At 46.7% G+C, this 26,518-nt stretch overlaps 3 protein-coding genes across 4 annotated transcripts in view; 1 reads left to right on the forward strand and 2 right to left on the reverse strand.

The window, feature by feature from the left end:
• Nucleotides 1-798: 798 nt before the first annotated feature.
• Nucleotides 799-10,604, reverse strand: jade3 (jade family PHD finger 3). The gene is made up of 12 exons (XM_084676223.1): nucleotides 10,396-10,604; nucleotides 7,382-7,487; nucleotides 6,832-6,891; nucleotides 6,546-6,628; nucleotides 6,274-6,431; nucleotides 5,962-6,152; nucleotides 5,340-5,551; nucleotides 4,627-4,794; nucleotides 4,360-4,476; nucleotides 3,689-4,147; nucleotides 3,311-3,428; nucleotides 799-3,133 (listed from the first exon to the last, which is right to left on the reverse strand). Exons 3-12 carry the CDS (start codon nucleotides 6,878-6,880, stop codon nucleotides 2,292-2,294), a joined length of 2,397 nt encoding a protein of 798 aa, XP_084532349.1. The 5' UTR covers nucleotides 6,881-6,891; nucleotides 7,382-7,487; nucleotides 10,396-10,604; the 3' UTR covers nucleotides 799-2,291.
• A 199-nt stretch (nucleotides 10,605-10,803) lies between these two features.
• On the reverse strand, nucleotides 10,804-15,345 carry rp2 (RP2 activator of ARL3 GTPase). Its single transcript, XM_084676038.1, has 5 exons — nucleotides 15,032-15,345; nucleotides 13,517-14,185; nucleotides 12,551-12,665; nucleotides 12,301-12,386; nucleotides 10,804-12,164 (listed from the first exon to the last, which is right to left on the reverse strand). The coding sequence occupies exons 1-5, from the start codon at nucleotides 15,197-15,199 to the stop codon at nucleotides 12,081-12,083; spliced, it is 1,122 nt and encodes a 373-aa protein (XP_084532164.1). The 5' UTR covers nucleotides 15,200-15,345; the 3' UTR covers nucleotides 10,804-12,080.
• A 1,774-nt stretch (nucleotides 15,346-17,119) lies between these two features.
• Nucleotides 17,120-26,518, forward strand: part of slc9a7 (solute carrier family 9 member 7) — a 21,232-nt gene continuing 11,833 nt past the window's right edge. Inside the window, exons 1-10 of one of the 2 annotated variants that reach the window (XM_084676026.1) lie at nucleotides 17,120-17,436; nucleotides 19,540-19,742; nucleotides 20,396-20,473; nucleotides 22,702-22,778; nucleotides 22,944-23,056; nucleotides 23,409-23,514; nucleotides 23,930-24,104; nucleotides 24,438-24,534; nucleotides 24,931-25,019; nucleotides 25,949-26,062. In XM_084676026.1, coding sequence (XP_084532152.1) covers nucleotides 17,151-17,436; nucleotides 19,540-19,742; nucleotides 20,396-20,473; nucleotides 22,702-22,778; nucleotides 22,944-23,056; nucleotides 23,409-23,514; nucleotides 23,930-24,104; nucleotides 24,438-24,534; nucleotides 24,931-25,019; nucleotides 25,949-26,062 — 1,338 coding nt within the window. In that variant the 5' untranslated portion in view covers nucleotides 17,120-17,150. Of the gene's footprint in view, nucleotides 17,437-19,539; nucleotides 19,743-20,395; nucleotides 20,474-22,701; nucleotides 22,779-22,943; nucleotides 23,057-23,408; nucleotides 23,515-23,929; nucleotides 24,105-24,428; nucleotides 24,535-24,930; nucleotides 25,020-25,948; nucleotides 26,063-26,518 lie in introns of both variants that reach the window. The other variant, XM_084676025.1, reaches the window with a different exon arrangement.

A 26,518-nucleotide genomic window follows, 5' to 3' on the forward strand; every position in this document is an offset into this window, starting at 1 on the left:
CTTTCAGAGTGAGATGTAACCCTCTCCTGAGCAGGAGGTCGATACATCTTCAAAAGGACTAGCAACCACTGTCATAGAACATGCTAGCAAAGCAGCATGATCTCTATGCGGCTTTCATTTCTATCAGCGCTCACTCAGGTTCTGGAGGATTGATTCATATTCATAGTGGTGGTGCCTCCGAGACACCATCCCATTTACAGCACCGTTGGGAGATCACTATCACACTCTGCAGTCAACTCAGAACCTATAACTCTTATCTTGCCAAGTACATTGCTGAGTGGGGAAAACGTATTCTACACTGCTCGCTTATACTGCAGTACTAAAAAAAAACACGGTGTATTTTTTTTGAGCCCTTAAATGCCCCAATACTGACCGAAGAGCCTGTTTTAGTGAATCAAAGACTACACATGTACGTTCTTTCATTTAACGCCATAGGATTTCGCAATCTTGAGAACAACGTTATAAAAGTAACCAAGTTCCAGGCCTCCAGCGTTTTGGCCACGGCTGACCATGCAGAGGACAGATAAAGTAGTGAGTCAATGAGAACGAGCAATCACATAACTATTAGGCTACATCAGAGTACAGCGTTTCTGCTGACATAATATTCCGCCATATATTGTTCAAGATGGTTAGTTTAGTAACCACACTGGAATGATAATCTTTCAATTTAGTGTTTTGCTGTAAATTCTACATTTAACCAGTCAGTTTTAACCAAGTAGTAAGGTATTTTAATAGTTATTATATCCTCATGGATTCTGTTTCTTGCAGGCAAATATAAGTCAGCAAAGCACAACGAGACATTTTTGAAATTTATTGAAAAAGGTATTTTTCTGAGGAAAAACACAACAGTGAAAATCCGTAGGTCCTTGTATCCCATTTAGTGTAAAATCAGGATTTTCTTAAAATAATGTACGTCTTTAGTAGATTGTAATCCACCCTCTTGGTTACAGTGTTCTCATTGGTTGCTGGCAGATACAGTACAACTTATAGACAAGGACATGTTGGAAATTCAAAGAACAGATACAGCAAACAAACGCATATAAAACAGAGCAGAACTTCCTTCATGCTACTCAGGGGAATGTGTTGAACACTTAAGTGCGATAAATACCCTCTTTAATACTCTACAAAAAAAAACAGAGGCCAGGTATGTCTTCTACACTAAACTGCATGAGAATGTCATCATCTGAAGTTGTTCCGTTTTCCACTAGGGTGCAGTGGAACAACACTTGCATTGTAAACCATACGTGTGGTTACTGAGTGTATGTTTGTACGGTACAATCCTGCCTGCTACACATTCTTCAGAATAGGAAACCCCTATTGACCCACTGCAAAATAAGACATGGAATGGCATTGATATTCAGTTTCTCAGTCACTCAGATGAGCTTTCTATTACTTGGCAAACGGAATTTGTATCGGTACCTATGCAGTACACATTCTTCCATGTAAAACAGAATCCACTGAACACAGCATCTCTGTCACGAGGATCCTTTTTGGACAACCAAACAAACTGTGTAGATACAGATGGAAGAACATCTGTCTGCTCAGACGCCTTCGCCGTCAACAACTAAATCATGTGGAAAGGTCCAAAACCACAGCAAGAGAATGATGTGGCAAAATCGAGAGTGAAAGAAAGAGGGGATAGCAAGCTGGGAAGGGTCGTAATACGAGTCACGTGACCCAGACGTTGCCTTCACCCCCCCTTTATAATCCACTTTTCGATCTTACCTCAATTCTGCATGATGCCAATTGAAATCCACTAGTGTTTTTGCCTGCCAACATACCATTTATTTACAGCCCAAGTACAGGCTATTTCTCGATTTATATTTACATGTAACACTAGTCCCAGAGGCAACTTTTTGCGTTGAAGTTTGGCTCCATTCCAGGATTTATAAGCTGTGCAGAATACGGAAAAAAACAATGGTAGTCTAAGGAGACTGACGAGTAGTTTAATCTCAGAAGACAGTACAAGGATGCGTCAGACCAGCCCAGCGTGGCGTGAGTGACAAACGCGGAGACGTACGTCCTCCAGACGAGTCCCCCCCCCCCCCGAGGTGCAGGTTCTGGGCCCCTCCTCAGCTCCAGTTTCTCACGTCCACGTATCCAACGGCTCCCTCCTGGTCGGGACCTGGCGACGGCCTTCTGAAAGCATGCTCCAGACGGCTCCACGTCCGCCAGGCAGGGTTCCGGCGAGGCGTGTGGGGAGAGGGATGCGTGTCTGGCACTTGTGACTGCTGCCCGGCGAGGAGAGGGGAAGAGGTGAGAGGGTCGGGTCAGTGGGGCAGGGATGGCTGTCACCTCTGGACTGAGTTCCTGGATCCCAAAGACTGCTGCTTCCCCCGGCTGACCCCTCTGATGTGGTCACCCCCAGCCAGGGCTACTTTGCCTGGCCTCTGGCGCCGGCCCTTGGCCTCCGGTTCCGAGTCACTGAGCTCCAGGTCGGGGCAGTATCCATCGCTCTCCTGGTAAGGCTTGGTGCCCCCTGGCTGGCGCTCGGGGACCGGTTTGGCCCAAGGCCTCTCTTTGGCGGGACCTTTGCGGGACAGCTTGTCCGCGTCCCACAGGTCCTCGGTGGTCCGTACCAGGCTGACCGTGGCTTCTTTGAAGGACCTACTGAAGTGCTCCATGGTGGACTTCCTGAAGCTGGCCGCCTGGCTTCCTTTGACGGACACCTCGCCAGAAGGGTCCTGGTTGCTGGGGGTCTGACAGGAGCCGTCCTTCTGGCCCACGAACTTGTCCGCGACGCCGTTAGGCCGCGGCGCTTTCCCGTTCCCGTTGGACGAGTGTCCGTGGAGGGCGGCGTGCAGCGCCAGGGGCTTACCCATGGGCTTGACGGGCAGGGCGGCGCCCCCGGCGGGCGGGCCACCCTGTGACCTCGGACCCGGGGAGGAGAGGAGGCCGTTGGGGCGCTCTTCCCTCCTGCTGTGGCCCTGCAGCTGGGGCTTCCCCAGGCCCAGGCCGCCCACGCCGCCGCGCTCGTGGACGTTCCCGCTGTTGTCCGGACACAGCGGCCCGTTGCCAGACTTGGAGCTGGGCTTGCCGTTACCCAGGGACGCTTTGGGCATCTTAAGTTTCAGGGTGATCCTGGGAGGAGGGCGGAACAGCAGGCTCTCCACCGGGAAGGAAACAGGAAGACCTAAACAACAGAGAAACTGAGTAAAAAAAAAAAAAACTGACACAGAACAGTGACAACTGTGGCCAGAAAAGAGGCGTGAATGACACAGCTACAGTCCAATCAGAAGCCTAACCAGCCCAGCTAGTGCAATCAGAAGCCTGACCAGCATAGCTACAGTCACAGCTACAGGTGTCTTACCAGCGGAGACCTCCTGGTTGATCAGCTTGACGTGCAGGTTGAAGATCTGCTCCTGTGATTTGCTCTGAGACAGCTTCAGCTTCTCCCTACGGCTCACCATGTAACACAAGTTCCTGACCTGGAGAGGGGAGGGACAGCACAAATGTCACCAAAGGATACTTATCACAACAAAATACACAACAGGCCATACAACCTGGTAAAATGTTAACAGAGTTAACAAAATTGTTATGCTTTTTTTCACAAGGACACTCTCTCTCAAAAGGCTTCCCAGTTGCCCAACAGATGTCTGCCGCCTCGATCCCACCCAAAATGGCCGCCCCCAGCTGGTAGTGAACGTAAAGCAGGCAGCACAGAGAAGTGCGTCGGGGGGCCACCCACCCTCTCCAGGTCCTGCCGCAGGTGCATGAACATGCGCATGCGCGTGTGGATGCTGTCTTCCTGCGGCTGCAGCAGGAAGTTCTCCTCCTGCTCTTTAGGGGGCAGCAGAGCCCTGTTGGAGTTGCTCTTCCTCTTCAGCTTCCAGTACTGGTAGATGAAGTCCAGCAGGCTCTGGGCCAGGCCCAGGGTGCGAGCCAGCTCCTCGGGCTGGATCATGGTGTAGAACTCCTCCTCCAGCTCCAGGAGCCTCTGGCCCCGCTGGCCCCCCTTCTCGGGCTCCGTGGGGGGCTTAGGGCGGGCCGGACTGAGGCCCGGTTCGCCCGTCTTGGGCTTGCTGTGCTTCAGGCAGTAGGACTTGAACTTGACCTCGTCGCCCTCGTCCAGGATGGTCTTCATCTCCAGGCTGTGTTCGAAGGCACACGTCACGTGGAAGGGGATGGTGCAGTTCTTCACAGAGCACTGGGAGGGAACAACATATTCCATTTTCACACACAAGAAAAAATGTCGCCTGACAACTTCACAGCTCATTTTGAGCTTTCCTTTTTTTCCATAACCCCACCCCCCACAAGTCTGTGTCATAGAATATGCAAAAATGAAAAATGCAAAAAGGGTTCAGCGTAGAAGCACGTACGACAATCATTATGACTCAAAACTAACAACGCAGCACGCACCTGGATGCAGGCTCCAGTCTTCAGCTTACAGAGGCTGCAGATGAGCGACCAGCGACTAGGAGGGATGTGGGACACCTTGGTGATGGGCTCCATCCTCTCCGGACAGGCTATGCTCACCTGCAGGACGGGGGGGGAGGGGAACAGGGGGAAGAGCCAGTCAAATGGATGAGGTTGACATCATCCGTCAGAGGAAAACACAGAAGCGCGTGTCCGGGTGTGCCCAGGCGGGGCCAGGTGAATGGGTGGAACGCCGGGCGGGGTCTTCACCTCGGGGATCCACAGGGCACAGCTGACGTGCGCCCACTTGGTGCCGGCCCGCGTGGCCTTCATGGCCCCGCCCTTCGTGGGGCACAGCAGGCACTGCGGGTCGATGCCCAGGACACACGTCCTGCACAGCCAGTTCCCATCAGGCACCTTCACTATGCCATAACAGGCCTGGGATGGAGGGGGAGACGGATAGAGGTGGGGGGGTGGGGGGGGGGTGGGGGGGGGGGTGGGGGGGGTGGGAGGGAGGGAGATAAATAGCAGAAGGTTAGACCAAGCAGTGGTCTGATAAGCATCATTGTGAACTACACATCTCCTCCACCCCCCCCCCCCCATCTATTAACACGCCTGTCTACGGGGTCCCTGGATGAGGAACGACTCGTCGTTCTGGAGGGAGTGTGAGAAGGTGAACGAACCCAGCGCGCTTCCTCTGGGCGGTGGGACAGAATCCTTCTGCCTTGCTCTGGGGCAGCTGCGAGTGCAGACGCTCTACTTCAGAGAGCTGCTGAGAGGGGCACATCCGCCCACAAACACGTCTTCTAATCCCCTTTTTTAATTCCTGAAATCGTTCAATCGTCCCTTTTGAAACCGACACGAGTGCAGCAGCGTTACTTTTCATCTGCACCTGCGCAATCCGGCATGACTCTGGGGCCCGTTGAACGCCCTGATGTGGGCGGGCCAGTCAGGACCGCACGGGTGGGGCCAGGGGAGCTCACCTGGTGGACGCAGATGTTACACTTGTCGCAGAACACCATGTCGTTGCCCTCCTCGCTGTCCGGGGAGCGGCACACGTCGCAGATGACGTCCTCGTCGTACTCGATGCCCAGGCCCTCCACCGTCTCGATGGCGTGCCGCATGTTGTCGTGGCACTGCCTCTCCAGGGCCTCCATGACGCGCTCCATCGTCAGCTCGTCAACGGGCCCCTCCCCTGAGAGGGGGGGAGACAGAGAGAGAGGAGACAGACAGACAGAGAGGAGGAGGGAGATAGCAGGGAGGGAGAAACAGAGAGGGAAGGAAGGAGATAGGCGAAGGGAGAGGGTGGTAGAGAGAGAGAGAGAGAGAGGGTGGTAGAGAGAGAGAGGGTGGTAGAGAGAGAGAGAGAGAGTGGTAGAAAGAGAGAGAGAGAGGGTGGTAGAGAGAGAGAGGGTGGTAGAGAGAGAGAGAGAGAGAGAGAGAGAGAGAGTGTTAGAAAGAGAGAGAACAGAGACAGACACACCGTGAGATCACCACAGGGAGAACCAGCAGAGCTCTAGACCGAAGCACCCTCCCATCAGCCCTCTCATGTCTCAGCTGCAGCAGAAGCTGGACCAGCCTCTCCCCTCCAGGCGCCTCCCTCACCCATCTGAAGCAGCTCGTGGTTGAGCTCCTGCAGCCAGTACAGGTCCATGTCGTCCAGGTCGTAGCGACACATGGCCTCGGCCAGCTCCTTAATGTTGACGTAGCCCGTCTCCGCCGAGTCCTGGCTACAGCACTGGATGTACTTCCTCTGTCTGGTGAAGAGCACCTCCTTGGGCCTTTCTGCCATGATCCTGAACACACACACACAGTCAGTATACTTTACCATCCCTTCAACGCAATGCCACCATAACCTTTACCGTTTCTCTACCCAGAAACCTTCACATGTATGGGGACTCCCGGGGCCTGTTGTACCTGATGGAGGGCTGGGGGATGGTGTCAGGGCTGGCCGGCACCTGGACCCCTTTCTCCCACTCCTGCCTCCAGGTGTCGGCCAGCAGGTAGTAGTCCTCCGGGCTCACGTGATGGGAGTCAGGCAGCTTCATGGCACTGATCAGGTCTTTTCGGAACACCTGCGGAGGGGGGAGATGGACGGTCAGCAGGCTTCTGGAGGCCGGGCGGGGCCTGGGGAGGAGGTGTGGAGGGGCTGAGACGACGGGTTTGTAGGGGGCGGGGGGGGGGCTTACCTCTGCCGGTTTCTTGGGCATAGAGGCGGGGGTTCCAGGTTTGCTTCCATACTTGTTGGAGGAGCAGAAGGAGGTTGAGGGACCTGGAAGGTTTGGGTGAGATTGGACGAGATTGAGAAGGTGAGATCTGGAAAGACGCCTTCACTTTCTGTCTGGAAGTGAAGTGAATTGCTCATGATTCGAGCCATCTACGAGTCCGAGGTTTTTGCTTCCTCTGTTCACAGGAAGCTGTGACAGTAGTGGAGCGTGGGAGGGGTCTGTGTGCTGACCGCAAGGGTCCACTCACTCTCATTGTCAGAGCTGTCACTGCTGCTTGATGACCGGAGACGTTTCATCCTGACCTACCCTGTAGGGGGGGAGGGGAGAGAGGATCAAGGGGGGAGAGGAGAGAAGTGGAGGAAAGAAAGTAATAAGAGCAGAGAGCAGAGAGCAGAGAGCGAGAGCGAGAGCGAGAGAGAGAGGGAGAGAGAGAGAAAAAAAAAGAAGTCAAGGAGGAACAGTTCTCTACACACAGAGTAAGCCTTGGATCAATAAACAGACAAACAAGAGTGTCTCCCACTTCCAGCCAGGCCCACAGCCAGTCTGGGAGGGTAAGCATTAAGTAGTGGCATCACTTTGTAACTGTCACATGTACTCTTTTTAAACATCCACCTAGCCGCCCAGACGTTTTATCAATACCTGAGAGGTCCTAAGAGTATAAGACTCAGGATTGATCACAGCCTTTTAACCAGCCTGGATTAAAAAAGGCCTTTGTGAATTAATGACCACAAAACGCATCAAACGCATAACAGGCCGTGGGTCGCCGGCACGTCTCTGAACGGTAGGCTGTCACTCACCATAGATTTCAAGTCGAAGAGCATGCTAGGGATTCCACTGGTTACCCCTTGTCTGCCACCTCTCATCCCTGCCGACAGGGGACGGACGTCCGTAAAGCAGATCACGCTGTCGAAACAAGCATACGGGAGCTAGGAGTGGGATTATGGCAGCGGACACACGGTGACTGAGAATGTGTCACGTAGATTTACTGTGGTTCTTTGGCGGGGCAAGGTTTCCTCTGGACAAAAATATGAGACTTGTTTCAGCAGGGGAGAAAAGGCGAGGGGGGGGGGGGGGGGGCCTCAGGGGTCGAAAACCACAGCAACAGCCAAACAGCACACACGCACAATGCTTGGGCTACATGTTAGGCGTGAAAGTAATGACACATATACACACATACACACGTGAAGAGCATGGCAGAGAGATTGTGGCTGTAAATGTTTTTCCTATTAGAATCAGACAAAGGCCCCTGTTCACTTGCCTACAAAGAGGGACTCAAACTCCCATAGGCCTCAGCGGCGCAAGAGATCTCCGTTTCAACAGACAGGGCGTGCCTCACATTCCCATGAGGTGGAGAGGGAACGGAAGTCACTTTGTAACCGCACACACGGCCCAAACCAAAAACGTCCTACCAGTCGGACCCAAGTTAAAAGACAAGATAAACGTGAGTTTGAGAAAAGCATAAAGACAAATGCCTCATGCAAAGCTACCCTGGTGTGAGGTTAACGTTGGCCCACGTACAGCCCGACATTAACACATGCCCATCGCTCTGGTCAGACAACACACTCACGCAGGGCCCTAAAAACACCACAGACAGGAAGTCCCTCTCCCCGCAGTGTGCAGATTACAGGTCTGTAATGGGAGGATGCGCACAGCGCCCCCTACAGGACACTCAACTGACACATTTATTTTTTTGAGAATGTTGAGGTCCCACTACCAAGAAGACAAGAATGCAGGCCTCAGAACAATATGTTATTACAACTGAATATCCTCATTTCCATCTGGACTTTCTACTGTCACATGGACTGCTCTCTATGAAACGTCTCCTCCCCAACACGCCAAATAAACAAGTAGAGGCAGTTTAGTAGTCATTTCACAGAAGTAGGATTATATCTACAGTCACTATGGCCCTGGATAACTGGGAATCTAGAAACATCTACATCAACGAGACCACTGGGAACCCAGACAGTTTGGGTGGCCTCCTCTATTCTTAAAATGGGAGAGACTCACATTAGACTTGGCTGCACTGCAAGAATCACTTCATACCAAATGTAACACACAACACTATTCTATCACCTTTAAAATAACCTAATTGGATACTGGGCCATTTTCAAAAGCAGTTTTTGTTTGTTTGTTTTTTCCCAAACGTTCCGAGCCAAGAAGACCCTTAACATTTTCTCAAGGGGTGACAAAAACAGGACCGTGACAGGAACAGGCCTGTTTATAGTCCCACTCCAACACAGAGGCAAGCACCTGCTTGTGACATGCAGCTACCTACTCCCTTACACTCTACTGTCTGTCTGTTTGTTGAGTCAGTGACAGCCTTCACTAATGAGCGGCACCTTGTTATTAATATACTCTTGTTACCGTCACCTCCTATTGACATAATGGACACAATAGGACACCTGACAATACTGCCAATTGTTACTTCCTGGTCTCTAGTGTGGGTCTCTCAGGTGCAACACCGCTTAATTAGCAGTGCAGTAGAATAGTAAGTAGAGTGTTGTTGTAAATGTGTTATTTGAAACGCAATGTAATATTGGTAGTGACACATTCACTGATACGATGAGGACACACTGCACTTCATCGTCGTACGGCAGTAATGCACTGTAAATCAGAGTTGAATTGTTTGTCTTGTTGGATCTAGCAGTTACATGATCCAGTTGATCCTTTAAACTAAGCGGAGGCCCCATCGGCATGACGACAAAAAACCGTTAATTGAATGAGGCACTCCGTTCTTTTCATTTACTGTGTGTGACAGTACTGTCATGGATGTAGATCTCCTTTAGTAGCAAAGTGGTCAATGATGTGTCTCTAAATATGGTAAGTTCAGCTTGAACATTGGCGCTCTATCGTGCTTTGTCCATACAGCAAGAGCCCACACGTGGGAGGGGTAGCGAACGTTCCCCGGGAAGGCATTCCAGAATTCCTCAGAAAAGACTTCCGTTCTGGAAAAGGACTTTTCTAAGTGGCTAGCAAACTAGTTTTAGAAAAAAATAATTAGGTGATTTGGGCTTTTAACTGGCTTTGATCCTTCCATTCACACAAGAAACAATTTGTCATTTGTGTTTGTGTTCTTGGTTAATTACATAGAATTTGGGGCTGGCTATTTGATGTACTAACATTGTTGGAATACATAAGTATTTTTGAGGGACGTGTATCTAGTTAATAATATTGCTAAGTTTATGGAATCGTTTGGCATTACTAAAATCAACTTAAGGAAAAATGTGATGTCTCCTTAAAATTACCTTAAGTATGTTAGCTATCGGGCATACCCCCATGCCACAACTACTAGCCTGTCCTGAAATGTTCCATTATTGTAGGCATTAATACACATGGCAGTAGGCTACCTTGCTCTACTTGGCTTAAACAGATCGTAGCTTGCTAGCTACAGTATAACATTAGGGTGTCATTTAGAGTGTGATGGACAGCAGATAACTGTAGTGTCGGCCTTGGCGCCAAACTCAAGCCTCGCTACAAGACAGACTACATCTGCACACCAGTAGCAGAAATCAAACAAGGGCGCCATTGCAATATCCTACAAAGATAAGACTTCCTGATGCTGATGTTGGCGCAAATATTTCATTACGGAATCGAATACATATGTTGAGTGCACATGTGTCGATGTTACGACACGCCAGATAGGTCATTTAATCAAATCTGAAAAAGAGGTTCATAGATCTTTCTTGTGACGGTAGAGAGGAAGGCCCCACAGCCCGGATAAGCCACCCAGGGCAAGCTTTGGCACACAGTGCCCATATACTAGCTAGCTAGCTAGCTTCAGCACACGAGCATTATTGTTGAGCGAGCTTACCTTCGATTCACGTGAACCTTTGCAGTTTATTCCAGCTGTAGACTGCTTTTGTCAAATTCCTGCCATGTACATGTACCAGGGAACATTAAAGACACAAATGTTCAGAATAATTTTGTTATATTCCACAGTGAATTTCTCAGAGCTGCAATCTCTCCCCCTTCACCACGGCACAACAGTCCTATTGTACCGCTCGTTCTGCTGGGTCCTAAACGCCGCCAACGCAAGTTGATCTTGAGTCAAGTCAATTTGTACGCCGGCGTTCGCCTGTACTTGATACCGTTTACGACGCCTACAAGACTCGACAGGGATACTAATTGGTATAGTTCATGAATAAACTATCCCTCCAATATTAAATTGAATTAGTCCTTCCAAAAAACCATATATATTGATGAATTTAATGTTACATTTATTTCTACCGTCATGTACACATTTGTATTTTATTTTTTCAAATAAAGAAGTACAATTACTATCATTCATTTTCCAAATACAAGTGATGTGTTTCTTTTGTAACAAAGCATAGATTGTAATGTCACAAATATTCCAATAAAAAGCACCCCATGATGTACATAAAACAGGTTGAACATTAGCCATCATCCATACTTTATGAGAGGAATAAAGTCTAAATCATTGTTGTGTTTAGACTACTTGCCACATAAAATCATCTTAGAATTTCCCATATGGATTGCATTGACATCAGGATTAGGGATAGGTTTAGCTCAGTGGTTAAAGCATCTGCCTAGAGATCAAGAGCTCACAGCTTCAAGCCACTAGGTACAGTTTGTTGTTTAGGACTAGAGCGTATGCTAAATGAATACATTATGATTATATAATTATTTTTTTTAACACATCCATTTGGGCAAACAATACCTTAAGGAATATGAGAGAATTTACTTTCACTTGATTTTATATGACGAAGTCGTTTAAATCAGCCTTGCTTCCAATAAAAAAATACATTTACAAGTTGAGTATAAAACAAACTACATTACAAAATAAGACATCTATAATAAAATTACACAGCTGTTTACCAAATAAATTACACCTTGTCATCAATGTGAACCAAAATCAGAGAAGGAATGTGAACTATTTATAAATCAGATTCTTTTGACCAATTACCTTAATAGCATTTCTACACAGATCACGAAACCACTAATATCTAGTATACTGCTGAAAAACATACGGCTGAATACTTGAAGAAAAGAAACGGCATGATAGTTATCAAGGCTATCAAGCATCCACTACGAAAAGAGGTAATAAAGTAAAAGTCACTGAATTTCCCCTTTACAGATACATTCACATTATAGCAACAACAAGAATTTAAAATACATTCAATAAATATTCATAGTACTAAAATGTTTACAGTGGCATACAGCTATTTTTTGTGTTTGTTATTTAATAAATGGCATGGTATGTAGCTAGTTTTGTATGTTTTCTAGAATCTAGACTATTCTCATTCTGAGGAACAAACCACAAGTGTAGGGACGGCTGTCATCCTGTCCCCACCTCTCATTTGCTGAAGTCTGGAGTTGCTGGATGGAGTCTCAATTTGATGGCTTGTTAATACACTGTTCAGTTTCCCATCTTCCTTTAAACCATAGGGGAATTAGTTGTGGTTGTTTGGACAATATTTAACACCCTACACTAGTAAAAACAAAATAAAACCATTTATAACAAATTGCAAAATATGATCACAGTCCCATCTGCATGTCAGCAAAGTTGAAGAAATTGTCCACATCTCGACAAGAGGTGCTTTTGTTCTCTGACACAAAAACCTGCAAACATAAAAATACAAAAACCCGCAACACAGGAAACGTTAGCAGGCCCCTCGATTCATCTCATTTCCGCCCGAGTGATATAATACCAAAGCGGAATGATGCTGAGTCACTAAAATAACTAAAGAAGACTTACCTTTGTCCCACTGAACACTTCGCTGGCTATGTTCTTGCAGGCTTCTACAACCCCATCCCCATTCATCTCCAGTGCTACAACTGGACCTACGGAAGAAGAAAAAAAAAGAACCACAAACTTTTAACACAGTGCAAATGTATACTGTCAGCATATATATGTTCTTTCCTCCAGCCTTTTCACACGGCATGATTACTATAAGACTAAGAGAATTTGTTAGGTCAACGATGGGAAAAAAAAAAGAGGAACTAACCCTTGGTGATCCATTCAATGAGATCCTCAGCATTGCTCTGGAACACTCTGCTCGCGTCCTCGGGCCGCATGGACACTTCTTTCGTCTGGACTAACACAAAGCCTTTTTGACTGGCCTGTATTAAAAGAAGGAACATTTCAAATGCAATTGAGCGCGACAGAGAGTAGAGAAGCGCAGGACAGCACATTAGCAACAACAGTAGGACACAAAATTCCATTCTGATGAGTATGATTCAGAGCAATGCATACTTTGATAGTAACACACGCATCAATAGAATGTTCTACTGAGCCAAAACTCACTGGAGAGAGACTCTGGCTTTGGGCCCTCCAACGAACCCCCCCCCCCCCCCCCTCCCCTTTATTGTGTAGCCACTCAATCACAACCAACCCTGAACGGTTAACTCTTGCATGCCTATCCAGGCCACTGTCATTTCAGACATGCCACAGGTTTTTGACACACATACAGATCTGTCTTGTCTGCTGAACTCTGAGGCCCAAAGTGCCTGGAGGTTTACAGCTTGAACAAGCTCAGCCAGTCTCGTCAACACGTTAACGCAGGTCAACTGGCAACATAAACCACCAGAATGTATCTTGATAATAGCATCTGTTATTTTATATTTGTCTGTTTTTTTGAAGACTTATGCTAAGACCCTCAGTTTTATCCTTTGCTTTCATGAAAGAAAACAAAAGGGGCACTGGCACCCACTCGTAAATATATGCCACTGACATATCCGTAGCAATATTAAGGTGTTAAAGTGGTTCATTTATTACATGGTTCTGCATTCTGCAGTGCCACAGGGAAGTCAGCATTTCCTCAAGTGGGAGTCTGTGTCATGGGACTTCAGACTCAAAGGCATAATGTAAAATCTTTCTCAACAATCAAGATAAAAATAAAAAACCTAGGGCGGGGTGTCATGCCAAATTTGTGCAATCATTAAGGAACTTAACGCAAGTTTGTTCTCTTTACCTCATCAATGAGTTTCCTGGCATTCGCAGTTGTATAGTCCCCTGCAAAGAAGACAAATAGGCAAGACTCGTCACTCTCTTTGCGCCTCCCTCCCTTGGTCATGGGCACGATGCTACGTGTGGCATCAGTAGAGATCCGAACGGATTTGAACTCTGACTCTGCGTCTGGTGCTGGCACGTGGTCCAGAACAACCACACCCTCCGACAGTAAGCTCCAGTTGGTTTCTCCAGACACAGGGGTGAAGTCGTGGATGTTGCTCCAGTTGTTGTTGAATATACTAAGCCCTGCGTCCTTGAAGTGGAAGGCCAGCTCTGGGTAGTAGTATTGGTAGCAGCCGAACTTCATGCCCGTGGACGACTCGATGATGGGCTGTGTGGCACAGCACAGAAACACCTCCATTTTCTTGCAGTCACGCGTACGAAACTGCTGGCATGCCACCACACATTTAATGTCTTTGCAGTCTCGGAAAAACACACTACCCTTCACTGGCCCCAGAACAATACGGCAGTTGATACAGTCGTCAATGGTGATTGTAGCGGAGTTGTCGAACACATAGATGTTGCAGTTCTCACAGTCTTGGATGACAAACTGCTGTCCTTTTAGTGTACCGGGCAAACGGCCTACAGTGGCATCCTTGATGCCTGTCAGCATGTAGTCCTTTGGATCAACCTAAAGCAAGACAGAGAACAGACCCTTTAAATAAGACACTGTAATTATGTATGATGTTTATGCTAGACTTATTAGACGTCATCATTTTGTGTTTGTTCTTTCTTTCTTCCATGTTAACAGCGTCATTTACATTGTCAGGAATCACTGTCTTGCTGATTCTCACTTATTTGAACCAGATTTTCAAATGCTCTCTCCCATGCGCTTTCAAGGATAGTAATCACAAGTCAGAAAACCTGTAGTTTGCGATGTGCTTGAAAATGAACATCGCAATAGTTCTTGTAGTAACAATCCCTTATAGCATTTGGCCAACTGACAAGCAAACTTGTTACGTGTCGTGTTCTGACTTTAAGCCGATAATGAGCTCTAGATCCACACATAGAGCTAGCAAACCAAGTAAAATAGTACACTAGCTTATTACAACATTATAACCACATTGACAGACAGTATTAAGGTGGTTACCGTCCTGCCAGGCATTGACAAATACGAATATTTTCGATGGCCATCAAAACACTTTATCCAGACAGTGTTCACGTTAACTCGCACGTTTCAGTACAAGCAGCACAATTTAGCAATCGGGCATGCAAAACTGTTCATCTATACCCGGTCACTGACTTGTCTACTGTAAGCATTGGTGACTTAACTTTTCAAGTAATTCGGTACCAGTAGCTAGCAAAGGCGTTAGCTCAGCTAATAAGTCAGGGTAAAAGCAACACTACAGTACTGTAATATGACCAGAAATTACACAGGACTTCACTAGCTCGCTAACTAATCAGCGTATAAGGTCGTAGCATTAAGCTTTTGAGCGAATCAGTTCGAGAGTGCAATCCTGGCACTCTTTCTCCATACCTTTTCACGCTTGTCCCAACTGTATTGCTTGGGCGCCTCCTCTGTGTTATTACTGCTGCTGACATTGGTAAGAATGTTGTTGCTAGTCTCCACCGTCGTCGTCGGTGGAGTAAGCTCCTCTTTATCAGGTGATTTCCTTCTGGATTTTTTAGAAAAGAAACAGCCCATTTTGCCTTGCAAGTTGTGACCAGTTAAACTGAAACGTATTTTATCGTTAACCCTCAGCTTATACAGTGTAATTCTAACAAAACGTGCAGGTATCTAGTTGACTACGTGTGACCACAGTCTCCGTTACAAGATAATCACGCAGTTGCTCAAAGCTTCCCGTTTCCTTGCCCTGTCTCACAACCAATCAATACATTGCAATTCGTTACTTAGTAACAGCGAATCATGGACGAGGTTGAAACAGCGACACGAACAAATCAGACGAGCCTATATAGGAGGTGGCCTGCGAAGGTGGGACACTGCTATGTGCCGAAACTATGAATACAATTAAGTAGGTAACTAGTGTTAAAAACTAAAAACATTATCAACCCAGTTGTTGAGAAATTAATGTGCATCTTTAACATTGTTCCTGGCATTTCCTAACATCATTAGGCCAACTACAGCATTGTGCTCTGAATCGTTTTAGCCAATGTCGGCCTACTGTAGTCTTGCAACATTACTTTATTTTTATAGTTGCTAACTTCATAACAAAATACCATATAGGCCTATGTTAAACGTGACAGTGTGATTCTTAGCGAACTTACTTATGCAGCTGTCAGCCCAACACCTATTTTAGGCTATTTATATTTATAATGGCAGATAAGGGATATATCAATCCCCTAAGGAAATATGACAGGTCAGATAGATCCAGTTTCTGTTTCAATGTAGCCTAATCAATAGGCAGATGGGACTTCATTCAAACATTGGACATTTCAATCCATCTCTTCATACGCGATATTGACTAAACAGGACCAATTTGTAGTCTATGTCTTAATATAGAAGTTTCCATTTTGATAAGCGATTGACTCTTGTCTGTACTGCCCTTGTTAATGTTCTTGTTATATTAGGTCGTCTATGCTGTTAAGGCCCTTCACGATGCTGCTAATGACTGAAAATTGATACTGTTTAGAACACGTGTCTTGATTGTGCTAAAATGTACACAGGGGTTATTTATGAGAAGTTTATTGGAGGGATATATCCCACATAGAAAGTGGAATACAAAAGTGCAATATATTGGACCTTCAAAACTGATGGTCCAACTTGAATGCTCTAAACAGAATTTCGTTGTTTTTCTATGACAATGACAAATGAATATTGAATTAAATTGAAAATTGAATTGATCAGGCGGAATCAACACACATAACCTATTGCCGAACAACCTGCATGAAGTTAGGTTATTATCAAGCATCATCGGCCAACTTTGTAGGTTGAACACTGGATGGCGCTCCTAACACCCATCACCTGCCAACCCCTCACTTTGCAGCTTTTCTGTAAGCAAATGTTCACAAATTCGCAACTATTACTTATTCCATATCACATGGTTTATGATTGATGGATTCGTGGAGTGGAAAATAAAAATCCGACTGTCAGACTCACTTTCAAATGCCTTGTAGCCTACTGACCTGCAGCTCCAGATAGAGTTTAGCTGGTAGAGTATACTATGTGTTTGATATATGAACCAAATAGGCCTACTTCAGGTTGTCCTTAATTACAGCTATAGGCGGTGTGTTTGTCTTGGTATGTCTATAGCTAGCCAAGTTAAAAGGGTGAGAATACCAACATTTGAGAGAAGTAAGAACAAAATCCTGTTTGGTGACCCGACGTGACATTTCAGAACAAGTCACAGAATGCTGACTGACAAGTAATGGTAGCCTATTGCACTTTTAAAATGTTGCTTTTTAAATTCTTTTACAAATAGACTGTCAGAGAACGCCAAGAAAACAGTGTGGTCATTTGGTTTCCTTTCCAGAGGGGCACTACAACTTCTGGCTGAAACGAATCCTCACAAAGGCGCAGTGTGTCTTTAAAAGGTTGAACGACGGAGTACAATTTCTCTGCTCTAATTTGTTATCCTAGTCATCAACCTTGCGCAGTACCACGGAATATAGGCGGTTCACTATCAGCATCTTGCACCATGGACGCGGACAGAAATCCAAAGCTGTGGAGATTCTTAATATTAGACAAAAAGATGACGTTTCCCATTTTATTGTTGCTGATACAGAGGGCCTCCAAAATAGACGCACAGGACAGTGGCATGGAAGAACTTGCAACTGAGAAAGAGGCTGAAGAAAGTCATCGACAGGACAGCGTTAATTTATTGACATTCATTTTACTGCTGACCTTAACAATTCTTACCATATGGCTATTCAAACACAGAAGAGTTCGCTTTCTTCACGAAACCGGGTTGGCAATGATATATGGTGAGATTATCAGCAAAGCTACTGGGAACGACGCATTTTATTCGTCCACGTATGATTGATGTTGTATACGATTGTCATTAGCCTATAGGCTTGTTGATATTCCGTTCAAACAACGCGGTGTTTAAGCTACTTCATACATTGCAGTGGGTTGTCTATCTTATGTGGATGATGGTATGTTCATCTATTGGGTATGAGGTTCTGCGACGGTTCGCATGTTTTGGACGACGGCGTAAGTCCACAGAAGTAGCCTTCGCTGCGTGCGACGAGTAGCCTAGTTAACAGTGTGATAAGAAACAACCTCGACAACGGACGCGTCAGCTGCTGGACAGATAATACACAAAATATAATATGCTTTAAAACGACGAAAATATGTTTTTCAAAGCAACAGTAGGCTAAAGGCCTACGTGGAAATTTGGGTCAATCTCCGTGTAGCCGGAAAAGAACTGGCTGTTCTGAAGCACCAAATCGTGCGCCACTACAGTTTCTTGAACGTGCTACGTTATATCTCAAGATGTGGCAGCCCATTTCTGCATCCGAAAATGCTGTGTTATTATAACACATGTTGAGCATTCTCGATGTTCTACCCGTTTCCCCTTTCTCATGTTCTGACAATTTCTTTATAAGAAAACATTACAGTTCACGCTGTTCACACAAAGTCACGGATCAGTTTACCCTACTCGCGATAGTGGCGCAATTCTACTATGCAAGCATCACCTGACCATGGCATGAGGTCACTCACTCAATTTTTTTTTGATTCCACAGTTATCCCTCAAGATTAACTCGTTTTAATACTTGCAATATTCCCTACGTTTGTGCTTTGTTCTACAGTACAACAATGATTCTTAGCCACCCCTTATCTTACTGGTCCAGTTCAACTGTTTTACTGTCACCATTCATTAACCTGAGAATTCCTATGGAGGAGTTATGCATAGTTTTAAACTGGTTCCTTCAGTAATTGTGGTGTTGTATAAAAGCACAAAATGTAAGGCAGCTCAGATAAGCACACCTAGTAAAGATCTTACAGGAGTGTGGAACTTTTTCCAGGAGTGTGGAACTTTTTCCAGCAGTGTGCACTTTTTCCTTGCTTCATTTTCATGTTGCAGATTTTTGTTTTAGGCCGTTGGTTAGCTAGGTGTGAAGGTGCTTTCCTAGTAAAAAGTACCTGCTATTTGTTCCCCAATCAAATCTTAGACATCCTTTTATCGAAGGTGAGCTGTAGTGTTCTTGATTGCCTTGATAGTAGTGACATCCAAGTCCTCTCCTTTAAGAGGTGTGTCGTCATTCTCCTTGGCTATACTTACAATTGGGCTTTTAAATTACTAGGCCCTCTATGTCAACCCACAATCAGATTCAGTGTGCTCATTGTGTCATTTTAGTCTATAGGCTATTTTGAAGGAGCGGTATGAAGTAGATGGCATAGCATGTGTAGGCATGGGAGGACTATTAATCTCCTGTGTTGAGAGGAAGCAGGGTTTTGGAGGTGTCATCCAACTGAATTATACAAGGAAGGAAGTGTTCTATAGCTCAAAAGTGTGAAAACAAAACAGGAAGTGTGTGTGTTTTAGTAGACATGAAGTATTTAGTCTGTATGATAAGTCCATATGATATCCCATGTCTGTGTTCTGAGCATTTCAGTCCAGGTGTTGGACTCGGCACACAAGAATTTAGGTAGTTTCTAAATGATGGGCCTACCGATTATCTTATTTTGGCTAAACATAAAAACAATATTACATGAAGTTCAAAAAACAGTATTTGTGCTAAAATGAATGCGAAAATGTGCACGCTCGCATTAACTACTGATGTCCCCGCCAAAGCTGATATCAAACTTGGGTGCCTGAACTGTTGTATAGTGGGTTAAGCAAGGGGACTTTCTATAGCCTAGTAGTGCATTGTGCGCAACAAGCTTGGAAGCAAAAAAGGGATATGAATAGGAGCCTGTGCCCCAGTAAAGCTTTATGTCTAACATCGCCCCTGGCTCTGAGCATCAACTTTTATTTCTTGGCAAGACAATTTCACAGGCTTATATCCTGATCAACTCTCTTCTCTCCTTTTTTCTTCTCTCCTCAATCCTCATCCTTTCTCCTTCTTTTCACCTCTCCTCAGGTTTGTTGGTGGGTGTGATTCTGCGTTACGGCATTCCCGCCACCAGCTACCACAACAAGACCCCGCCCAGCTGCATCCTGAAGGAAGGGCCAGTCAGCACCCTGTTGCTCAACGTCAGCGGAAAGTTCTTTGAGTACACCCTCAAAGGGGAGATCAACTCCCGGGAGATCCACAACGTAGAGCAGAATGACATGCTGCGCAAGGTAAATACAGTTTCAGCATTTCAGTTCCTGGTTGTCCTCCTCCCCACTTTACATTTACTTTTAGTCATTTAGCAGACGCTCTTATCCAGAGCGACTTTCAGTGAGTACAGGGACATTCCCCCCCGAGGCAAGTAGGATGAGGTGCCTTGCCCAAAGACATAACGTCATTTTAGCACAGACGTGAATCAAACCGGCAACCTTGTGATTTAATAGCCCAATTCCCTAACCGCTCAGCCATTTGACCCTCACTTCTTTCAACGTGGGAAGTAGAAAGGGTCTGCCTTGTTCCCCGCTCCCCTTTTCCACACTCCCAAGAGTGCTTCATTGAGCCTGTGAAACGCTCATTGATTTCCTTCACTTATATGAAAATGCGCTTTATGAACATGGGTAGGTTAATTGATTGATTAATGGATTGAGAGCATGTGGTCCAGTCAGAGGGGGTCTCATCCAGGGATACAATAGATTAGCTCAGCTGGAACTCTGTTCCAACCCTCCATGCCAGATCCCACTATACCACTAACTATATATAATCATCATTAAGCATCTGTTCTAGGGTGCTAAGTAGCATCGAGAGTTTCCAGTTACAGGGCTTTTGTTGTCAGCGGTCTATGTTTAACTGTAAAACGATATAACTCTTTCATTTAATTCCACAGGTGACTTTTGACCCTGAAGTATTCTTCAATATACTGCTCCCACCCATAATATTTCATGCTGGATATAGTCTAAAAAAGGTATGTCAAATTTAACACATTTTTCTTCAATGCTGTGGTGAAGTTTATACCTATCGATTGACTTGTCTAAACCGTCTCATCTTCACTCAGTTATTATTTAGGTTGCAGTAACAGGTTATTTATGACAAGAGATTCACCAGCATCACACACCGTAGCAGTCTGTGTCTTGTGTGTAGCACATGAGTTGTCCAGCTGGGTAACTCCCCGCCACAACAGCTGTCTCATCTCATTGGACAGCTGTTGCCTTTAAAAGCTCTCATTGGCTGTCAAAGCATAGACCGTTGGCTGAAAGTGAATACTGAAGGTTTTTGGACCAGACATGTTTCACTGGTTCCTCTCCAAGATTAACATGTTAAACAGGAAATACCATGCTAACATAGCCATCTTGCAGTTTAACATTTATACATACAAATGGTGTCTCGCTAATTTTGATATACAAGCTTGTCTGGTGCCATCGGTAATTTATATATTTCCCTGAGTATCCGTTTAAAAGGAAATCCTCAATGTTGTATTGACATCCATAGATGTCCTTAATCATGTGACCCCCCCCCCCCCTCCAAGCTGTAGTATACCTGTTTAAGCATGTTTGTTGACTTCAGTGCCCTAACTGCGGTTATGGCAGTATGACCTCTACTGAGGGACTTAGTGAGGGCATTACTAAAGCCCTTTATATCACAGAAACGAAAAGCACATTATGTCACGGAGCAACACAAGGTGAACATGAACGTACGTAAGATAAGCTTAGTTTGTAGTGTTCACTTTCAAGGATGGCTGGGGAAATGGGCACAGATGTATAGGGCCGTTTGAGCTTTTCACATCGGAAAACACTTGGGTGTTGGGGAAGCAACAATGCCAATGATGAATTCCAAGATGTCACGTGACAACGGCCTGTTTGCTGAGTCTGAAATGTCTTCAGGAAATGGGATTGTAGGGAAGGGTGGTGGTTGTGGTGGGGGGGGGCGTCGTGTCACGGGAAAACGGTCCACAGTACATTTAATCGGCAGCAGATGCTTGACTTTTACTAGTGTAATCGTGTGAGTTTAACCTGAACACTTCAAGCTGCCTCATAGTTGTGTATGACAAAACTTAGTTTGTAAATGGATTGTAGTTCCATTTTTGTATTCTATGATGTCGACAATGTGTGGGTGTAGAACCCTTTTGAGGAGGATTAGATTCAGGTTATGGGGGATGGTAGATGTTCTCTAGTCGACCAGGCTCACTTCTCGTTTGTGCTCTCTCACACCTCCTGTTTGAGGGGGCTGTGGTCAGTGCCTGTTTAAAATGGGATTTCACTCTGTGGTCCTCTGTGGCACACTCTGAATATGGAAGTTCCCGCCCAACCGCCATGGGTGGTGTCTGGTCACAATCTGCAGCTGCCTGACTTCTGGATTCATATTCTGGGTCTGATATCTGCTTCGCGTCTCCATCTCGCCAGAGGACGAGTCGGATTGAATGTTGAATAATGAATACGTCATTCTTGTTATTGATCCTCTTCCGCACGGCTCAGCTCCTTCCAGGTGGACTTGCCACAGAGAAGGGCCGGAGGAGGGACGCTTTCGTGGCAGCCAGTCATCCGTATCAGCTATCATGAGTCATAGTTTATCTTACAGCTAACCATACTCCCTTGGGGCTGTGTGTGTGTGGGTGGACCAGCGCGCGTGTGTTTACCCATGTTTATGAGGGAAGGGGTCGGCCATCCATGACTGAACGTCACCCAGTGGACCCCTGTCGAGCTCCCTGCTGAGAACAGAAAGGTTGCTTGTGTTGCGAGGGAGATGGCAGCGTGCTCCGCACCGGAGGCAGTTCCGTCTGGGAGGATTAACCGGGAGCTTTACCTTCCCAGCCCATCCTGTACTTCACCAACAATAACTGCGAGTGTGCTCGGCTGTCATTCTGGTTGATCCAGCTGGCTGGTCTCGATGCTAATGAGCTGCTCCCAGTTCACAAAAGCTTTCATGTAGCTGGTATCGGATGCGTTTTGGTTCTGATAAGGTGTTTTTTTGTTGTTGCATGGAGTCATTCATGTGCTGATCATGTAATTAGGGCTCCTTGCTTGCCAACAATGAGACACTGGTTTCAACAGAAATCATTGTGAACAAAAGGAAAAGTCGAAGATCTATTGAATCAGAGGCGCTGTTTGCTGATGACTGTTTGCTTCCTCATCTCTCCTATATACTGTTAAATCACATGGATGTCACATGACCGTCACATTGTTTGTCCTCTTTCAGAGACATTTCTTCAGGAACCTGGGCTCTATAATAACATACGCCTTCCTGGGCACTGCCACTTCCTGTTTTGTCATCGGGTGAGTTAGAATTCATAGCCTTTTGGTCAACGCAGCTGTACCTCTATAAATAATCCATTTATTAAACTGTATTATTTTTGACTGTGCATGTAACATCTGACCTTTACTGTACTTGTTGCCTTGACAACGTTCTGTCATTGACTTGTTGGCAATCCGACCCTGCAGGAACTTGATGTATGGGGTGGTCAAACTCATGCAGTTTGCAGGACAACTCACAGATAAGTTCTACTATACTGACTGCCTCTTCTTTGGTGCCATCATCTCAGCAACAGACCCAGGTACTCTACTCGTCCCACATACTACACCATACTATACCATACAATACTACACCATACTATACTATACCATACCTCACCGCACCATACGATACCCTACTTCACCACACCTCACCGAGCTAAACCATACTATTCCATACTATACTCTACTTCACCATGCTACACCCTAGTATAGCATACTTTACCACACCTCACCATGCTACACTATACCTCCCCCCTACTAATGACAAGAAGCAATTGAAATGTCCACACCCAAAATGAGCAGAGAGCAGGGGTTGTGTTAGCATGTTGGGCTTGTGATTGGCTGTTAAGAGGCCGTGTGACGCACTAATGGTCAGCGTGTGCGTGATTGCAGTGACCGTCCTGGCCATCTTTAACGAGCTCCATGCGGATGTGGACCTCTACGCCCTGCTGTTTGGAGAGAGTGTCATGAACGACGCCGTGGCCATCGTCCTCTCCTCGTAAGTCCCGGCCCAAACCGCGTCCAGGAATCAGGCTTTTTTTGGTTATTTTAGCCCAGACATGGCTGTCTGTCTGTGGGCAAGGCTCCGAGGCCTTCTCCTTGTCTCCTTGAGCGGTTGAAATACCACACCGAAGTGACAGACAGAGCCTGCGTCAGTAACTCCATTTATCAGTGTTTGAGGAGTTGTCCTCTGCCTTCCCCTGCTGGACACACCTAGAAAGTGCCGGAAATTTCTATTTTTTTGCTGTGATGTCTTATCACAGCAAGAAGGATAGGGTTCCCAGGCAAAAACTCCTTGGTAAATCAAAAGACAATCACGGGAAGATATTGGTACATGTGCTTCTGTGGTTGATAAGAATGTATTTTTATTGCATTATGTATTGTGTTTGTATATTTTATCTTGTCGTCTTCAGGTCTATCGTCGCCTACCAGCCTAGCGGAGCCAACACGCACACGTTCGACGCCGCCGCTTTCTTCAAGTCCGTGGGGGTTTTCCTGGGAATCTTCAGTGGCTCGTTCGCCATGGGAGCCGTTATCGGCGTGGTCACAGCCCTCATATCCTTCCATGAAACACGGACGATCCCATCTGTGGTGATGTCTCTAAGGCAGTGGTTCCCCACCCTGGTCCTCAGGGCACCCTGTGTCCTGCCTGTTTGACATGTTTCCCTGCTCCAACACACCTGATTCAAAGGAATGGGTCGTTATCCAGCTCTGCAGAAGCCTGCTAACGACCATTCATTTGAATCAGGTGTGTTGGTGCAGCTCTGTTGAATTCCTTGGTACCTGGAGTGTTGTGGGAGTGGTGGTGTGGAGGGGGGGGGGGGACAAAGGTTAGGTCCAGGAGGAGGAGCCTGAAGTGGGGGGGGGGGGGGGTCCGCAGAACGGGTATGTTTCTTTAACCGTCTTCCCCACGTCACCAAGTTCACCAAGCTGCACTGCTTCCCCCTGCTGGAGACGGCTCTCTTCTTCCTCATGTCCTGGAGCACCTTCCTACTGGCCGAGGCCTGTGGGTTCACAGGTGAGGGGGTCAGGGGAGAGAAGGTCAGGGGTCAGCGTAGAGGGGCAGGGGGGGTGAGGATCCAGATGTAAAGAGCCAGTCCAAGTATGACGGATACAGTGAATGTTTTCAGTGGTAGTCATCGCCGGGGGAACTTTCCTCAGTTCTGCGTCGTGGGAGTTGGTGAAGCAGGGACGTTAATTGGCCCACAGGGTGTCATAAGCTGAATGTCTGGCAAACGTATAGCTGAGGAAAATAACGTGAAAGAATAAGCAGATTAAACGGCATAATCCTTTATGTTTGCGCGCAGGTATATTTGTGTGTGTGTGTGTGTGTGTGTGTAATCCCCTAAACATTGTAAAGACGGGCCAATGAAACGTCCAATTGTGTTCTCGCCCGACCTGTGCTGTTCCTCAGGGGTGGTGGCCGTGCTGTTCTGTGGGATCACCCAGGCTCACTACACCTACAACAACCTGTCAGAGGAGTCCACCAAGAGGACCAAGCAGGTGAGAGGGGGGAGAGGGGAGAGAGGGAGCCGGGGTAGATGTAAGGGGAGCCGTAGGTTGTTCTCTAGTGCCCTCTACTGGACCCTCCGAAAAGCCACTCTTTTTCTTTTATCGCTGTTGTGTCATGACGGCTTTAAAAGAGTACCTGTGTTCTCGTGCCAGATGGCCAATTGATCAGCCAGCTGTGACTTCAATCAGGGCTGCACCAGGGTCTTCTTCTCCCTGCAGCGACGGGAGCCCCAGAGAGGGGGCGCTGACGAGAAGTTTAATTTGCTGCAGACAGCAGGCCGCATTAGACGTCTTGGGAGGTTTTGTATTAGACTTGAGGAGTCGTTAGAATATGTCAGGGCAGACTTCGCTGAAGGTTAGAGCTGTCAAAAAGGATTAGCGCTGCGTCGTTATGTGTGTGTGTGAAGGAGAGAGCAATGTGAGTACCATGTGTAATTCTGGTTCTCCACGCCCGGTCACATTAACAGTCACGGAGGGGGGGGCGGGGGGGGGGTGCTGTAGGAAAGATCTCCTCACCCTTCCTCCCTCCTCGCAGTCCCTCCACGCTGCCTCCCCTCCATGTGTCTGGGCTGACTGTGCTGCTGTGGAGTGGGGGGAGGTTAGTGTTCTCAGCTCTGGAGTCGTGCGCAGCTGTGGAGCCTGCATGTCCAGCAGCCTCTCAAATGATCTCCACCCCTAAAGGAACACGCACGAGGACTCTGTCTCAGGTCCTCAGGTCTTCTTAGAGCAATGACAGATGGCAGGGGAGCGACAATGGATTCGCCACCCTTGGGTGGAACTTGAATGAATGTCTGTCTGTACAGGCCCCCTGTGGTTTAATTCCTACTGGTTTGAACCCCTTTAAACGTTTTGCGGAATGACAATGAGACATGATGTTTGTAATTGACACTTGGATTCTTTCGTTTTTTTTTCTCCTTCAGCTGTTCGAGGTGCTGCACTTCCTTGCAGAGAACTTCATCTTCTCCTACATGGGGCTGGCTCTGTTCACCTTCCAGAACCACATCTTCAGCCCCATCTTCATCCTCGGGGCGTTTGTATCCTTTCACTGAACCGCACGGCTCCTTTAACCCAACACAGAGCTGCACCACCGCCCACTAAGACACAAACCGGGTCCCCAATCACTTCATTTATACTTTTGGTGATGCAGAAGCTGTCCTTTTATAAGGTATTTTCTACTGTTGTATGTAGCATGCAACAGTACACTAAATAGCTCTGAAGTGTAGAGTGTTGGGATGCAGCCAGTCTCTCACCGCAGTTAAAGTTACTCTGCTACATCTGTACGTGCTGCATTACATGTAGTCATTTAACAGACGCTCTTATCCAGAGCGACTTACAGTAAGTACAGGGACATTCCCCCCGCGGCAAGTAGGGTGAAGTGCCTTGCCCAAGGACACAATGTCATTTGGCACGGTGGGGAATCGATCCAGCAACCTTCTGATTACTAGCCCGACACCCTCACCGCTCAGCCACCTGACTCGCCTGCATTCACG

The sequence above is a fragment of the Hypomesus nipponensis genome, chromosome 16 (assembly GCF_054491055.1).
Source record: "Hypomesus nipponensis isolate SF chromosome 16, ASM5449105v1, whole genome shotgun sequence".
Lineage (NCBI taxonomy): Eukaryota > Metazoa > Chordata > Actinopteri > Osmeriformes > Osmeridae > Hypomesus > Hypomesus nipponensis.

Excerpts from the sequence above, each read along its gene's own strand:
- jade3 (XM_084676223.1), bottom strand. The coding sequence starts at position 6,880 with ATGAAACGTCTCCGGTCATCAAGCAGCAGTGACAGCTCTGACAATGAG. Across the intron at positions 6,153-6,273 it reads ATCCCCCAGCCCTCCATCAG|GATCATGGCAGAAAGGCCCA; the intron begins GTACAACAGGCC and ends GTGTGTGTTCAG. Across the intron at positions 4,477-4,626 it reads GTGCCCTGTGGATCCCCGAG|GTGAGCATAGCCTGTCCGGA; the intron begins GTGAAGACCCCG and ends CCCGTCCTGCAG.
- rp2 (XM_084676038.1), bottom strand. The coding sequence starts at position 15,199 with ATGGGCTGTTTCTTTTCTAAAAAATCCAGAAGGAAATCACCTGATAAA. Across the intron at positions 14,186-15,031 it reads GTTGGGACAAGCGTGAAAAG|GTTGATCCAAAGGACTACAT; the intron begins GTATGGAGAAAG and ends GTCTTGCTTTAG. Across the intron at positions 12,165-12,300 it reads AAGTGTTCAGTGGGACAAAG|GTTTTTGTGTCAGAGAACAA; the intron begins GTAAGTCTTCTT and ends TTATGTTTGCAG.